The 17,622-nt window shown below is 41.9% G+C and overlaps 1 protein-coding gene across 3 annotated transcripts in view; it reads right to left on the bottom strand.

The window, feature by feature from the left end:
- Positions 1–5,949: 5,949 nt before the first annotated feature.
- LOC109964390 (neuroligin-4, X-linked-like) overlaps positions 5,950–17,622 on the bottom strand; it is a 17,664-nt gene continuing 5,991 nt past the window's right edge. For all 3 annotated transcript variants that reach the window (XM_020607679.1, XM_020607680.1, XM_020607681.1), the window contains exons 4-9: positions 16,958–17,143; positions 15,936–16,386; positions 15,129–15,342; positions 14,324–14,448; positions 9,165–9,774; positions 5,950–8,224 (exon numbers count right to left, since the gene is read on the bottom strand). In XM_020607679.1, the coding sequence (XP_020463335.1) occupies positions 7,817–8,224; positions 9,165–9,774; positions 14,324–14,448; positions 15,129–15,342; positions 15,936–16,386; positions 16,958–17,143 (1,994 nt within the window). In that variant the 3' untranslated portion in view covers positions 5,950–7,816. The remainder of the gene's footprint in view (positions 8,225–9,164; positions 9,775–14,323; positions 14,449–15,128; positions 15,343–15,935; positions 16,387–16,957; positions 17,144–17,622) is intronic.

The following is a 17,622-nucleotide window of genomic DNA, read 5'->3' as shown; positions in this document are numbered from 1 at the left end:
ACGTGTGTGTGTGTGTACTGTATGTGTGTTTGGTAAGACAGATTTTGCAGTGAGGAAATTCAAAGCTGAAAAACCAAACTTCCTTCCTGTCTGAGCGAGATCACAGGCCAACAATAACACACAGACACAGGCACTTGCAGGCTCTGATTTCTTCTGTCTGTCATTCCCTCTGTACTTGAGGGCAGCACACACAGATCAGACAGGAATGGTCCCAGAGAATGGTGCCCACCCACACAAACACGCACACAACCCTGTCTAGCAGCAAGGCAGCCTGGAAACAGTATACGTGCTCTCCTCTGTCCCTCCTAGGGAGAGAAAGAGTTGCAAAAGGCAGCAGGAAAGCATCTGTTATCTGAATGTGTCAATGTATTTAATGATTTTTTTCTGTGGCTTTATAATGATCTATGCTTAAGGAACGTGTAATTATTAGTAGTAGTGATATTTATTCCTGTAATCCTCTTAATATTTCTACCAGAAGATATGAGTACTTTACAAAACGTGTATATTGTCCTGCAGTAATTGATCATTTGTGTAGAATGAAAGGTGGGTGAGATATGAGGCAGGGTGCCCAACATGTGTGGAATAATACGCCTGTACTCCAGAGTGAAGAAGCTAAACAGTTCACATTAGATCAGCACTTCTATAAACCCATAATTATGTTAATAATAAACTAAATCTGCACATTAAAAAGTGAAACTTTGCCCTGAACTCTCTTCTCAAGGAATTGTCTTGCTCTTAATTTATCAGGAACAATGCTGACCTCAGAAGGATCAAAAGTGTTACTACTGCTGTTTATGCCCCTTTATGAAGGCATCAGAGGAGACTGAATTATGTAGAGATTCTCTTACAAAGAGAAGTCTGAGAGCTTCCAGTAAAAGAAAGAGACAGACACACTGATAAAGAGATGGAAAGCAGGCGAGACAGCAGACAGTGAGGCAGACAAAAAGGTAGGTAGGCTGATACACAATGGCAACGGAGAAGTGAGACATAGACAGACAGTGAGCAAACAAAAAGCAAGTAAGACAGACAAGCAACAGACACACTAAAGCATCCCACGCTTAATTAATTAGAGAGCAAAAACACTGCGGGGCTCTCGGCCGCTTGAAAGACAGTTAGGCATACAACAGCCTCAGCACAGCACACCCACACACAAAAACCCAGACACACGCAAAAACAAGCATGTACGCGTCACATACAGCTAAATAAGTTTGCATCACCTCTTTTCACAGCTCTTTAGATGAGGGCAAGAGTGAAGGGAACAGGAATGAAAAGATCAAGGAGAGAAGAAAATGGGTTGGGCTAGAAGACGAGGGGGAGGCAGTGGTGAGAGAAAGAGGGGGATGGGGAAGAGACAAATAGGAAATGTGGGAGGTGGTAGAGGAGAGCGGAACAGGAGGCATGGAGCCGAGATGGAGTGAAGATCAAACAAGAGGTGAGGTAAAGATAGATGGTAGCAGAGGAGGAGAAAAATGGAGTGTCAGATAAAAAACAAGGAGGATGCAGAGAGAGGAGGCAGAGGAGGAGAGCCAAAGAATAAGAGTAGTGAAGTGCAGTAGAGAAGAGAGAGGAGTGAAAAGGAGAGAGGTGCAGGCAGATGAGAGAAGAGGAGAGGAGAGACTGCAGACGCTGTGACCTCACATGCTTGGCTGCAATGACACTGAAGATCATCTCAAGGTTGTTGGATAAGAAGGAGCCCATTCATAAGAGGGTGGGGTTTAGGGGCTAAAAGAATGGGGCTAAAATTGTGATAGGGAGAAGATGACAGGAGGCCAGAAGGAGGAAGGAAGAAGAGACAACAAGATGCAGCAAAAAAAGAAAAAAACTGAGAGGAGGATGAGAGGCAGGAGAAAGATGCCAGGCAAAGATAAGAGAAGGAGAGCATAAGTGAGAGAGAGACAGTGATGAAGGCTACAGAGAAAATGATTCAGTGACTCAGTGGCGGATGCAGTTGTGTGTGTGTGTGCGTGTGTGTGTGAGAGGCAGGCGTGCATAAGTATGTGCACACTGTTAAGTATCAGTATGCACAGACACAAATATGTGTGTGTGTGGATGCAGGTAGGTGTGTGTATGTGTCTGTGTGTCTTGGCAGGAGTGATTAAGTACAATGAGCCTGTCAGCCAATAAACAACCAGGCAGGCTGTGTTCCATTCCTAAATGAGTCCCCCTTATCTGCTACACGCCTCTCCTTCCATGCACCCTTCATTTACTCTCCTTTACATTATCTCATTCACTCTCCCTCCCCCTGCCCCATTATCATTCCTCTTGCATCATCCACTTTGACCCCCCTGTTAATATTTCCTTGCTCAACTACCTTGTTAGCGTTATCTTCCTCCTTCCTCACACCCTCCCCTTCCTCCTCATTCCCTCCATTCTCCTAGAAAACAAAGCAGGAGGAGATGGCATTTGGTCATATTCTCTGTTGCACTTGACTATGTGGTTTACATTTTATTTTATTTTGTTGCAACACTAGTAAGTCTTTACGACACCCTCAGTGTGTCAGTCCACCCCTTTGGTCAAGACTGAGATTACTACTACATACATTTTCATGATACATACAGTTGCATGATACATCATTTTTGACAAACATTCATGGTCCCCAGTGGAAGATTGTGATTTTAGTGCTTCTCTGGCTTTTTAGGGCCATTATTACTCATTATCCATTAATCTGCCAGTTTTTCTAATTACTTTTTAATTAAGTAGTGAAAAATGCCCACAAACCAAGGTGGCATCTGCAACAGTCCAAAACTTAAAGATATTGAGGTTACCATTGCATGTTTCAGGTACTAAATTACCTAAAACTCAGAAAAGTAGAAGGTATGCTACCTCTTAAAGTTAGCTGTAATCAGCCAAATAGCACCTTAAACAGTCTCCAGATGCTTCAGAGTTAGATTTTAAATATTAGTTTGGTATTTGTGAAAATGTTCCAATCCCCACCATCTGTACACATTTACACGCATCACTTGCATGTGAAATGCAATTAACCCATGGAGTGTTAAAGCAACAGTACCTAACTTTTACATTAAAATAACAGCTTCATTTTTATGGTAGACTGGCTTCGGATGGGGTGAATGGGATCTCTGCTGTTGCCACTATGTGCCCGGATGCACTATGTAACTTTGGATCACTGTCCCGGAAGAGAGAGCAAGAGAGTAAATATGAGTGGATTTTACTCACTGGCGAGAGCTAAGAACTGTCCTGATGTTATCTGCTAGCACGAAAACAACAACAACAACACCACAGCAGACTGTACAGCTCTGCTAATGCCATCCACCCATCCATTATCTACAGTATACTGCTTATTCCTGAACAGATGACATTGGGCAAGAGGCGGGGTACACCCTGGACAGGTTGCCAGTCTATCACAGATCTCTGATAGTGTTATTTATGAAATACTTCAACGTAGGCTGTAACCCTGTCTCACCGAGATATGTAGCTTTTTCCAGATGTAAAAAGCCATTTACCTCAGTCCCCCAAACAAATAAATTCATCTCTCCCTAAAGTTTGGTCAGCCTTTGTCCCTGTCACACCAAAGAAGCCTAACAAACCCATCTCAGCTAGCTCATAATAAACTACACTGCCCAATGTATATTATGTGTAACATGAGCCTATATCATGTCGCCAACAACATTTCATTCCATTACACAGATCCACATTCAGATGTTTAGCAAACTATCTGAAAATATAAACAGTATTTCAGTAAAACAAACAAAAAACAAAAAGCTGCCTTTATTCTGTGCTCATTGTTGATGTCACAATAAATAAAACTATGTATATTCGTATTTCTGTAAAATTCAGTACTTTTACGCTTCCTTGGCTTCTGACGTTTACTTTCCCGGTTCAGTAACAGCCTCAACTTGTAAACAAATGCACATGTAGGCTACTGCTGTCCAAGAGGAGGGGGGACAGCGCAGTGTTTAGGACAGTTGGGTACAACTCGGTTACACTCAACGGCTGTAGAGGGAGACAAACTGCCAAGTTACGTATTGTTGCTTTAATATGTCCAAGAGATTTTTGATCCAGTAAAAAGTAACTCAACATGCATCACTGCAACAGGGACACAGTGTAGGAGACATTAATCTGGTCTGGAAGTCAGCCACGGGTTTGGTTCTTTCTCATCTCACAGGGCCTCCTTGGCCAACTGGCAGGGGCTGCTGGTGTATGATGATTTACCGAAATGTCTCCTGCAGCACTGACTTCTACAACATATGCATTATGGAGTAAAGTGAAAAGGTACTACATATAAAATTCTTTTTACCTGGGTTTTGGCCCATTTGTACATTTGCTGGCATTTACTTGACATTTGTAAAAATGGCAGGTTTCTGACTGAAACTGTTTTTTGGCTAAGTGCAGTGAAGAGGCCAGCACACAACTTCCTGTGAAGTCAGAAATGTTCCTTTTTACACAAACCAGCTTTAACCTTGCAATAGTGAGCTTTATGGTGAAGACACACCAAAACGGAATAAATTGTGCACCATTGCTTCCACCACTTCTCACCCATTGCTGTGGGAGTGTTGACACAGGGTGACGCTGACATGTAACAACATTCTTATATTTAACAGTAAATGAATATATGCCAGCCTGTTAGCATGTCTTTGCTTGCTCTCTGTAGTTAACCATCGCTCTATCTGACAATTTCTACAACTTGCACCAAGCTGCATTTACCGTATCTTCTCTTTGTCAGTGAAATCTAGAAGGCAGGGGTCATATAGGAGAGACTGCATCCAAAGAGGTTTTGCCATGCACTCATGTCCAAACAAGCCACTTTGTCAGTTTTCCACTGTGTCACTTCTGGGCGAATTTTGCCTTCATTTGCATAAAGTTAAAAATGTTTAACTTCTGACAACGTTGCCTAGAAGTGATTCGTTTGTGTATCAGTGAAAATGAATTGGAACACTGTTAGAAGTGTTAATGTAAGCAGATCTTGATACTCAAACGAGTTTTTCCACTTGGATCCAGTCTTTGTGTAAGTTAAGCTAATCACCCGCTAGCTCAAGATTCGACTTTAGAGCAGTGCCAGCCTTCTTCATCTATCTGTCAGCAAGAAATGTATCTCCTAAAATGTCAAACAAAATTTTTTGAGGGTGAGAACAAATTCTCTCACTTTGTTGGAAACATAAATTTTCAGTAACCAAAACCCAAACTGCAAACTCTGGGTTAAAGAATCACCTTTTAAATCAAAACAGAAGATTAAATTCCCCTCTTCACTACTATAAATATTCTGAATTAAGACATACAAGACATTTAAAATGTTCATAAATTGTAAAATACTGATAGTTTTATTTTTCAAAAATGCAGCAGAAATGTTTTGCTGATGCTTGACACAATCCAGCCATCTGCTGAGTCAGTAACCAGATATGAAAAAAATACTCAATCAAACATCCCTTAAATGTTACTTTTATATCATTCTGTAAAGGTTCTTCACTTGCCATCCACAGTTTTTTCAGCTTTCATTTTTCATGTATTCTGTTCACAGTTAATGAAGTTCACAGTTTCATGAAGACACACCTCAGGACAAGAGGAGGTTAACTAGGCCTCATGGTGACAAAGCTGTATGTAGTCACACAGATGAGGCTGGGAGGAGGGCAGGACAAGCTTGGATGGGACACAGATTAGGGAAAGGAAAGATGCAAGAAAATAAAAAAGTTACAATATCAGGGTTAAGGCCTTTGGTTGAGTTACTGGGTAGGGTGAAAGTAGGGCAATTTCACAGGCAAGGGCTTTAGCTTAACAGTAGTCGCGTTTGATCAATTTTCATTTTTGTGGTTGCAGTAACAGTTCCAAATCTAAACTACAAAACGTATCAATAATTAACTGAAGCTGATTTTATGAAAGCTGGGTATCTCATAATAGTGATACGGCAGTAACCACCACAGGCCTCATGCATTCACTGTACTGAAGTCAGTAGGAAAACCTCTAACCTCTCTCTGAAATCTAGTTTTTTTTTTTCACAAAATATGTCTTGGTGGGAAATTTGTATTGCTTCAATATAAGGATTTAAGACTTAAAATGCAGCATGTCTCAAGGCGTGCTTGCCTTGAAGTCTCTAACACTGTCACACACTTTGTCCCTCCTCAGCTCCAGGTAAGCTCTACCTCGTTCGTCAAATCTGGCTCTGAATCAAATAACAACACGGTAACAGGTAGTAAACTAAATGTCCAGGCTTTAAAATGTTTGTGACATTGTGTGTTGTGTGATGGTGTTATGGTACAACAATTCTTTCTTTAGAGGAAATACAACTTGGCCAAGTTATTTAGATTTATGCCTTTGATAGATACAAGCATTTGGTAGTTCTTCTTGATATACTGGGGCTCACTGGTATTGTATTTGTCTTTTATCCAGACAAATACAAGAAAGCATTCTTGACATTTTGGGACATGCTAGGACTTGGGGTCCTCTGACTGCACAGTATCTATCTGCAGAGACATTAATTAAGGTCGGGTTTATAAGGAATTAAAGGTAAGGCCTTTAGGAAGAATTTGAGGAACAAGGGGGGCAGGAAAACAGGATGGGATCATGTACAAAGGGTTAAAGATCATGGTTTTTGGCTGGTGCTCACTTATCAAACCAATACTGCATTATCTACACAGTACTAGCTCCTCATCCAATGGTGAAACAAACAAACGGGGGTATGAAACGCCCTATACTTCTAAACAAGTATCTAAATGCTTACATAGTTAGAAATTACTGAAATGACTGTGCATAGCAAATATAGCCTTTAAATAAAGGTACTGTGTACATACTACAGTGGGTGAGATTGAAAGACAACCAGCCTTGCTTGAGGACATCTATACAATAATATAGTAATATTTGAAATGAAAGCAATAATGTGGTTAAATAAGTCATGTTTTAATGCAAGAGCAGGTAAATGCTATAAATCATAATATATCATCTGTATCTTTCCATTCTATTTACAAGAGTTGAACACATAGCTGGTTAGAGTGCTTCTTCAGTAGGTCTGGCGACACTTCAGAGACCCTTTCTTCTTCTGAATCTAGTTTCTGTGTCTTGACAAACCTTCCATTCCTGTGTTTTCCATGTCACGCTATCTCGCTCCGTCTTTCTAGAGTTCATAGCAGTTAAATCATTCTCAGTGAAATCTTAATCTCTTTCCTGCAATGTGACTAACTTGTCCTTGAGTTAATTTTCTTTAAAACCCCCCTCTTCTGCCCTGCCTGTTTTTACATCAATCGCCAGCTGAAATGTGTGATTTTGTCCTCATCTTAGTCTGATTCTTTGTCAGATAGGGCCTTTAATTTTTTTACTGGAAAAAGTGCTACATTCACATTTCACAGGTTGTTCAGGTTGACATCAGCAGTCTGTGTGCGGGACTTCTTAGCTCAGGTCTGCATCTGCATCTGCTTTGCTCAGTCCCACCACTTCTTCACTGTGCAACATGGGTACAGTGGGAGATGTAAACTGATCCATACCTGACCCATATGCCACAGCACTCCTCTTCCTCCTCGGGTGTAGAAAAAGCAGAAGACTTAATATCCGAAGCAGATTTTGACACATCTGATCAATGTCTTTGCTTGTCTTCTTCGAGGTTATGAGCGAACGATGCATAGAACTGCATCTCCTGGGGCCTAGTCTGTCATCAGTTCCCCCATCATGCAACACACAGCTGTCAGTATTTTCATCCTGTTACTGAAAATGTCTTTCTGTCACTCTGTCTGTAACAATCCTGCAGGGTAATTAGTAGAGGTATTTAAGTCTTCTGTTTATTTGTATTTGTGTGTGTGTGTGTGTGTGTGTGTGTGCTTGTGTGTCTGTGTATGTGTGTTGTAATTATGTCCCTGTATTTGTATTCTTGCTGCGGTTATACACGCGTGGTGGAGTGTGTGTGCGTGGAGATGTGTGTGTGTGGCAAGTGTGTATTACTATATGGGCTATGGTGTGTGTATCCCTGGTGAGGATGCCCCATTCTCATTCCCACCACTGATCCAGGTGTCATGGGGGTCATTGGCGTCGCTGGGGTAACAGGGTGTGACCCAGGGGTTACCGGCAGCGATCCCGGGGTCAGAGAGGTCATGAGGGGGACATCATCAGGTGAGCGGCGCAAGGTGAGGGTGTAATCGGGCGGGCAGGTGAGGCGCACAGTGTCCAGTGTGCTGTAGATGTCCTGGGTATCCAAGCCATCCAGAGCATCCAGCGTATCCAAAGTGTGACGGTGGTGAGTGTTGTTCCTCTCATCCGCTGACGCCGCATCACACTCCAGCTGCTTCACCTAAAAATTTAAATGGTCGCATCAGTGATGAGATGGTGATAAGGTGCAGAAACAACAGAGAGAAGCAGTCATGTAATCAACTAGGGCTGCAACTTTTTTTTAATTTTTTATTAATCTACTGCTTATTTTCTTGATTAATTCATTAATTATTACAGTTTTATACTACAAAATTTTAGAAAACATTGAAAATGCACAACAAATAGTCTAAAACCCAAAGATATTCAATTTACATAGATAAAAAACAGAAATCTTTAAATTAGTTACTAATTATTTTTCAGTTAATCAACCAATCACAGCCGAATCAAACCCAATATCATTGTGGCTGAGCAATACTGCAATATAAGTATCACAATGTTAATGTGATTTTTTTTTATATTGACATGTCATGATAGCACAAGCAATGACATTTAAAATAAAATTACAAAAGCAGCTGCAATGCGGAGCCACATTAACGTAGTTCAGTTGCCAATTAACGGTCTTTGTTTGCTAGAAAAGCGATCTGACATTTGGCATTCAGTATGTGAGATTCAAAACAACTGGAAGAGCTCAAGACAGGCCAAACAGTCAGAAGATGAATTGGAGGCAACTGGAAGCAATTCAACCAATTGGACACAGCTCACACACATGCCCGTGTATCAAAACGCACACAAACATACATTCTCACACTAAAAATGTTTACTGATGGCAGCAGTTGTTTCGCAGCAGTGGTCTACTGGCAGCTGCTCCACTGGGGGAAAAGAGTTCATTCAGATCACACGTTCAGTCACACATGACCTCATCTGGCTTATTGTTACTTGAAAATAATAGGTGCAATTATTACAGATAAGCTAAGATATTTTCAAGATAATTATAAGCACACAGACTGCATGATACAGTGGCTTCAGCTATTTAAAAACCCCCATACCAAACATAGCCACAGTACAAAGACACACTGACTCACCTGTAATGACATCAGTCCTTCCCCCTGTAGGTGTGCGGCGACATCTGCAGGTGTGATGTCCCGTCTTGGGGGAGGAAGCGGACGTGGCCTACGATGCTCTAGACGCCTCTTGTCTTTCTTGTACAGCAGAGCCGCAAATGCAAGGATGTTAAGGAACAACAGTGATGCTCCCACAGCAATCGTTACAGAGAGTTCAGTGGAGTAGTCCTCATTAGGGACACGGACTCCGTTTTCCGCTCCACCTTGGCCTAAAGCAGACTCTGGAGGTTGTGGGGTACCTCCTTGTGAACCTGGGTGACGGGTACTGCTAGGAGGCCAACCTTTGGATAGACGTTTAGTGTAAGAATAAGGGGTGTCATCCTGTGGAGAGGGACTATGTGTGAAGGAGGACACCGATTGGAGGAGCTCATTGACATGATGCAGGTGAGGGACCAGCTGGAGCCAGAAGGAGATTTTGGTGGCCCGGTAGTGGTCTCTGACACGAGGCTTGAGCCCGATGTGGAGATACCATTGCTCCTTAGGGGTATATTTAGACCAGGCCACTTCTTCAAAGCGGTTAGGTTTAGTGTGGATAAACTTGGTGTCTTGAGGAACTGGCTGGTTTGGATCACTGGAAAGTGTGAAGCACAATGAGTTAGTTATTCATCTAAAATGTTTTTTTTAAATATAAATATATATAATTTAGAGGTAGCAAATGAGAGGGTGATTGGCAAAACATTTCTTTTTAATCTTAGAATATGGCCTGATGAAAGTCCAACTTTTATGCAACATGTTGACAACTTTATAAAGAAACTTAGGCTGAAGATGGGATTTTATTTTTGACACAAGACCTTTCTTTCTCCAGAAGCTATCTTTTTAATGATCTTTGACTAGAGTGACAATATCTTTACAGGTTGAATTCTGTTTACCACAGTGCATTAAGTTTGTTCCCAACTTAAACCTCCCTCATACCTTTGTTAAAAACAGAGCACATTTTCCCTTCGTGACTTCACAAGACATATATATCTGCTGTTTCAAAATTTCAGACATTCTGGTTTTGGTAGTCACTCTGTTTTTAGCTCTTGTAGATTTTGTACATTGTTGTCTGTTCTATGTTTTTATGTGTTTTGTCCTTGGCTAGGGCATCTTTGGAAAAGAGATATTTTAACCTCAATGCAGCTTCCCCTGGTAAAATAATGGTTAAATACACATGAATAAAATAAGTGGTTTTTATACTCTCTGAGCTGGTTGTTCTCAGACAAATAGCTGTCAACTCTCAGATAAGCAGAAAGATGAAATCGAAATCAAATCACCAAAATTTACAGCACAACTTGACAACGAAGGGGAGACATAGCTGCTAAAAACTACATCAACAATGGATTAAATGAATTACAAAAGTTCAGTCATGCCAATATTTCAATAATTTCAGCTTTTCAAATTAGAGACTGGCAACAGAGCTGCTGAAGACCTTTCCTCAGCTTGCCATCCTCCTCTGAGGAGGCCCGGTATCTTATATGCTGGCCAACAGTTTCAACGAGTGCTGGCACAGATCTTTCTAATCAATATCCAAGTAACATAAGAAAAACCTGATTGAAAAAATATTTGGACAAAGCCAAACAAGTTGACATCGATTTAAGTCCACTTCATATGCCTCTTACAAAAACATTTCAGGTAATGCCCACTTCACACTTCTGCAGTTTGTACAGTGTGCAGATATTTACCCCTCTAGCAATCATAAGACAGATATCTCCAGTAAAGTGTGCTACTGTGCAAATATCCTGAAAAATCACTTCTCTGACACACACAGACAGGCATTTATTTGTGTCAGCAGCTAAAGTGTCGTAAATGATACAACAGCACATCTTCAACGACTTGCCAGTTACACTCTGTGTGCGCACTTGTCAGTCAACACCTTATGAACGCTGTAAAATAGCAGCTAATGTGAAGAGCGACCAGGAAGCTGAGAATTTATCCGCCTACACGGAGCCTTACAAAATATGCATCAGGAAGCGTCACATATACCCCGTTAAACTGAGCTGTCGCAGAGCTCCAGCGCCATGTGAGGCACTCTCGGCTGAGTGAAATCTTTCATCAGAGAAAGTTCCCCATTGATAATTGAAGTGCATACTGATTGGTGATTTTGCTCTGCAGCTTGCTGCAGTGGTAATGACTATGGGCTAGAGACTGCTAACTTGATGTAATGTAATTGCTTTAATGTACCTTAAAGTCAATTGTTTTCATGCCACAGTCAAAAATACACTCATTTGGCAGTTTATTAGGTACATCTGACTAAAACTAATGCAGTCTATTACAACAGTCCTGCAATATGCCCTCCTTCATGAAGGTGATAACATTCAGTGTGTGTTCCAACTGCTTTAGAGAGGCGTTGAGACACTTGTATGGTAATTTTAGTAGATATAATTTGTCCTACTGCTTTTGCTGAACCATACTTCATTACACAGAGAGGTGTTTTTGTTATTTAGCATAGCCTCACTGATATAAATGGGGTGGACAAAAGCATAGAAACGCCTGTTAATTCAGTTCAAAAGCACCACAGCCAGCACCTCTAACACGTTCAAATAAAGCTGAACACTGTCACCCTTTTCAAGGGAAGATCTATTGCAGGACTGTTGTATTAGACAGCACTGGTTTTAGCTTGATGTATCAAATAAACCATCAAATGTGTGTATGTAAGAGCACTGCCCTAATTCTGTATGTTGTGAGATAACAAGGCTTTGGGGTGATTTAGATCAAGGTCTAGACTGCAGATGTGAAGAGGTCTCAGTGGAGTGAGCCTCGACTGGATTAATTACTGGTAATTACTCACTTCGAGCACTGCACAAAGAGGGTCCATCCTCAGCAGATACTTTTATCTTGTATATCATGTCAGACTGGAGAGATAAAATGGACTCTTATCACTGTGGATTGTCAGCTTTTTACACGTTTGAATGCAGATTCTTTTTCGAACAACTGTATTTTTTCTTCAGACTGTTTCACTTTCAATTTAATAAATTGGATGTGGCAGAAAAATGTTAGTTATATTTTAACATACTGAATAAGCTACCTTAGTTTTGACCATGAAGAGAAGAGAAGAGGGGAAGAGAGGAGAGAGGAGAGAAGAGAAGAGGGGAAGAGAGGAGAGAGGAGAGAAGAGAAGAGGGGAAGAGAGGAGAGAGGAGAGAAGAGAAGAGGGGAAGAGAGGAGAGAGGAGAGAAGAGAAGAGGGGAAGAGAGGAGAGAGGAGAGAAGAGAAGAGGGGAAGAGAGGAGAGAGGAGAGAAGAGAAGAGGGGAAGAGAGGAGAGAGGAGAGAAGAGAAGAGGGGAAGAGAGGAGAGAGGAGAGAAGAGAAGAGGGGAAGAGAGGAGAGAGGAGAGAAGAGAAGAGGGGAAGAGAGGAGAGAGGAGAGAAGAGAAGAGGGGAAGAGAGGAGAGAGGAGAGAAGAGAAGAGGGGAAGAGAGGAGAGAGGAGAGAAGAGAAGAGGGGAAGAGAGGAGAGAGGAGAGAAGAGAAGAGGGGAAGAGAGGAGAGAGGAGAGAAGAGAAGAGGGGAAGAGAGGAGAGAGGAGAGAAGAGAAGAGGGGAAGAGAGGAGAGAGGAGAGAAGAGAAGAGGGGAAGAGAGGAGAGAGGAGAGAAGAGAAGAGGGGAAGAGAGGAGAGAGGAGAGAAGAGAAGAGGGGAAGAGAGGAGAGAGGAGAGAAGAGAAGAGGGGAAGAGAGGAGAGAGGAGAGAAGAGAAGAGGGGAAGAGAGGAGAGAGGAGAGAAGAGAAGAGGGGAAGAGAGGAGAGAGGAGAGAAGAGAAGAGGGGAAGAGAGGAGAGAGGAGAGAAGAGAAGAGGGGAAGAGAGGAGAGAGGAGAGAAGAGAAGAGGGGAAGAGAGGAGAGAGGAGAGAAGAGAAGAGGGGAAGAGAGGAGAGAGGAGGGGAGGGGAGAGAAGACGAGAGGAGAGGAGAGGAGGGGAGAGGAGAGAAGAGAAGAGAAGAGGGGAAGAGAGGAGAGAGGAGGGGAGGGGAGAGTAGGAGAAGAGAAGAGAAGGGAGGAGAGGAGAAAGATTTGTTAGCAGAGGCCGACCTCTCAATCTTCTTTTAGGACATTACCTTGGCTTTCCTCAAGGTCTTTTTCAAGAGCAGGGGTTCTTTAACTTTCTCAGCCAAGGTCCAAAGAAGAAAAGCCTTGTCAAGATTTTGACATGACAAAGAACCTGTGTGCATCCTCTGCCAAAATTAGTCTGCAGTGCTGCTTTCATGATTGTATCTAAAGTTTAGTCTTCTCATCAGACATCAACCTTTTGAAAGAAAAGACATTATAATAACCATGAGCTCATTATTTTTGTTACTCTCAGGCATCACTGTTTTCTTCTAAAGCTGCACTGAAACGCAGTTTCTTTCAAATGAAACCCAATATTTCTCAAAAACAGATTTCTCTGTATTATTATAATGTTACCTATCTTTGTAGAAGATCTGACGGAGAAATTGATTTCAGCCACTAAGTCTGCTGCACGTCTCCTACAAACTGATAGCAATGCAATTTTCCCAAATTGCAATAAACATCTGTTACCTTCTCCTGTTCTGTTTTGATTGTCCTTTCTCTGTGGAAACCTCGACAGATACAGCAACTCTACACCTATATTTATGTTTGTTATCCAAATGTTAAACATGAAGGGAAAGTATCAACTATTGCAAGGTGGACAGACACTATGCCGTTTTTCTTGAAGACACCACAGACTTGAATCTTGGCTGTCTCATGTCTTGCTTGGAAGAGATTTGCTCCGTTAAAATCAACAGTGAGCTGTCCACAGTCAGCGCAACACTTCATGTTGCCAGAACCCTGTCTCTACAGAGTCAATGATAAAAGGATGACAAACAACTGATTTCCCATTGACAGCTGTGCATTTTCTTTTACATTTGAAAATGGGATTAAACAGCCTGACTTGCATTCAGTATCATGAGACATTTTTACATGTGGGTGGGGATTAGATACCGCATTAAAAGCAGAAACTAGAAACCGAGTTCTGCGTCTGAGAAGGCAGAAATAATAAGAAGTGAATTATGCTGAAGCTGTTCTTTGTTCTGTCTTGTTTTTTGATTATGCTCTAAATAGTTTCAGGCAAAAGAAAACTGCTCTTCTCAGTGGGATTTTTCCAGTTGAAATTAACATTTCACATCAGTGTTCATTTTAATAGCTCACCCAGTCTTGGCAAAGTTGGTCCAGTAAGTCATGACTACTGCGCTCAGCATCACATCGTTCTTGGAGAAATTACAGTTGAACAGATCAGTGGGTCCCACCATGGGTACACCAAACACATAGGGCACCTACACATACATATAGACACATATTAGAATAGCTTTCTGTTGCAGGAAAGCCATTACATTCATCCTCATGACACTAACCATAACCGTAACTGAATCACATCAAACTCTAACCTCATCCCACTGAAGACAGAGACGGCTTCATGCATAACTGCAGTGAACTTAAACTGAGGTCAATGAACTTGTCTTCAGCTTGACAAGTCATCCTTCGTCATATGGGCTGAAATCCATCCCCGCTAACTACAAATGCATGCACGCATGCACACACACACACACGTTCAGTGTCCTGAACATAAGGCAATCCAGTGCAAACCCAAACAAAAAACACGATGGCTGTAAAAACTATAATCAACATAGCAGTGAATATATAGAGAGATATGGGAAATCAGATCTGCAGGAAAATAAATTCCATGGCTGTTTCGAATTCTTAATCTGTAAAGGATTGTTTGATTCAACCTTTTAAGAACAGATCAGTGTGAAGCAGGAGCAAACAAAACCATGAGCTTCTGCTCATTGTATGACGTTAGCCACCTAAATGCCCAACCAGTCACTCTTGTAAAAGTTCATATCATTACTCCTCTCACTGATATCTAATACTATGCCTTGTTACAAAAATGTTTTTACTAAAGCTGTAACTAATGTTATATCTGTGAAGCAATGCAATACTGAGACATCATTCTTACCTCATCACCGTGGGCGGAGTCAGCCCAGGGTGGAGTGGCATCACTCTGGCAGTGGTGGTAAAAGGAGTAGAAGTAGGTGGGAGAGCCGTACTGAGCATGTAGGTCTGCTGTGGCGATTGCTGGAGCCACCCACTGGTGGTCTGTAAATAGCGCTACCAGAGTCTTCCGTCGGGTTTCTGCGTTGTCGCGGTCCGCCCAGTCTGTGTACATGAACCTTTAATAAATATATTTAAAAATAGCCAGTAAGCTGCTTATCATTTAAGTTCATCTTCCATCACTCAAGTCTTTTATGAAATCTATTGTTGACTGTAGCTTAATATTTATTGAACATGTGCTGTAAGTTATCAATTTTCTCATCTAACTCTCGGCCACAAAGTGACTGTCTGTACTATGTGAATGTCAAACTATGGTCTAAAGCGCCTGTGGCATGCTTTTCCTTGTTTGGACTCCAAAAATGAGGCGTATGTACAGTATGTTCTAGTACTTCTATGCAGAAGCAACTCGGTTTATACAAGTCTCACAAACTTTCACTTGCAAGACGTTTTTCCTGGTTGTGTTGGGGAAGACGCAACGATCACCAGTTGGATTTACCGACCTTGAAGTTGTAGCTTCCTGACTGGCAATAAGAGGTGTGCACACTTACATACTATCCTTTTGTTTTATCATTCTGAAATAATTAGAGACTACTTGGAGCTATGATGGGTGCAAAGCTAATCTAGAGGCACCCAAAATTAAACATTAAATGGCTGGAAATGAGCATGCCATGTGCACTTTCAATACATTCAGATATTTAGCTACATCACTCACCTTATGCTCTCTCTCAGCGTGTCTCTGCCTTCTGGGTATCCATACAAACTATCCACGAAGTCTGACACAGCAAAGTCAAAGTCCTCAGCAGTAACACCATCTTCTGAGTCCACAATTCCCTCCACAAACTTCACGCCCTCACCCTGATTAACCCCCAGCATCACATCATAGTTCAGAAACTCTCCCTGCTCCATCAGAATCTGGGGGTCATCTGGTATAACATCACCATCAATCACCGGGGCAAAAGCTGTGTGATATTTGGCTGGAGTTATGTTCTGCTCCACAAGCTCCCGGTAACTCCGGCCCTGGAGGCAGGCGACCAGTTGGTTGCTGTCATCGATGCCACAGCCCACCCTCTCCCCGAGCTGTCGTGCATACTTGCTGGGCTGATAATTGACAGCCCAGCTGGCTAAAGCGCTGCCACTCTGGATGATGGCTCTGTGGAACAAGTCTGAGACACACATGAATACAAATATGGGTGTATAAAACATACAATATACTGTACACTGAGGCACAAACCCATACATTTATGGATGCACATGCACCCACATGCACATGTACAACCATATGATTGGACTCTTTGAGGTGTACACCATACATTTGCACTTAGAAACAGATGCAGAACAAGCATTCTCACAGCCAGAAAACACTGAACTCACAGATATGCATTATTCAGAAGGACGGCAGGTTATGGTTAGAGCACCAGGTTCAAATAGGTAAGGTTTTAGTATTTAAAATAATACAGCTCTTAGCTAGATGAGTCATGAGAAGACTCTATTATTCAGTGGATTCAAAGGCTTTTTCATGCATTTATACCAGTACATTAAAGGTGCAGTGGGCAACCGGAGACCTTGATAAGTTTCATAAGCCTAAATGTCAGAGCTTTCATAGCACCCACCTACCAACCAGCTTGTCTACCAACCCTTTATGTATTTTAATTTGTAAAAGCCTTTCCACATTGTTGCCACATACAGAGAGCTGAATAAAGGCAAAGCTAGTTTTTGCCCTTGATTCTCCCTTACCCTCAGAGTAGTGAGACAAGGTGAGGAGGCTGACACAGGAGGCTCCAGCCCCAGATCCAAATACAGTGACTCTGTTTGGGTCTCCTCCGAAGGCTGCGACGTTCTCCTTCACCCAGCGCAGAGCCTGGATCTGATCCAACAAGCCGTAGTTCCCTTTTGCTGCCTGGTCACCGGTACTAAGAAATCCTACAGGCAGACAGAGTGAGGTTGTTAGGATACTCAGTAGAACCTAAACCACTTAAGTTTAAAGATGGACGTTAAAATCAAATCTGAAAAGCTCTGAAGACAGCTGAGCACACTAGGTAAAATAATAAGCCTATCAAAGATGATGTTCCTGCTTACTTAAAGACAGAGCATCAGCATCTTACAGTTATGATATGTACAAACACATAGGGGTGGGAGTGACTGGTTAGACACAACATCCTGGTATCCCCACTGTGAAGATCAATTATGCACGAGTCTTGTTTATCACAAATTTAAAATTAATGAAGACTTATGTGCTTCCCCTGCAATCTCTCAAAAAACTGAATCAAATCAACAAGGTACATCCATATTCATGTAAGTGAATATCAGCTTACAGCATACACAAACCTACACACACATGCAGGTGCAAATGCAGCTCTCCCTTACTCCCTTTACTGCTGACATTATTAGGTAATCACAAC

This window comes from Monopterus albus, unplaced genomic scaffold (genome assembly GCF_001952655.1).
Source record: "Monopterus albus unplaced genomic scaffold, M_albus_1.0 scaffold88.1, whole genome shotgun sequence".
Lineage (NCBI taxonomy): Eukaryota > Metazoa > Chordata > Actinopteri > Synbranchiformes > Synbranchidae > Monopterus > Monopterus albus.
Note: the sequence above shows the minus strand (reverse complement) of the source record. Positions and strands in the feature narration are given on the sequence as shown.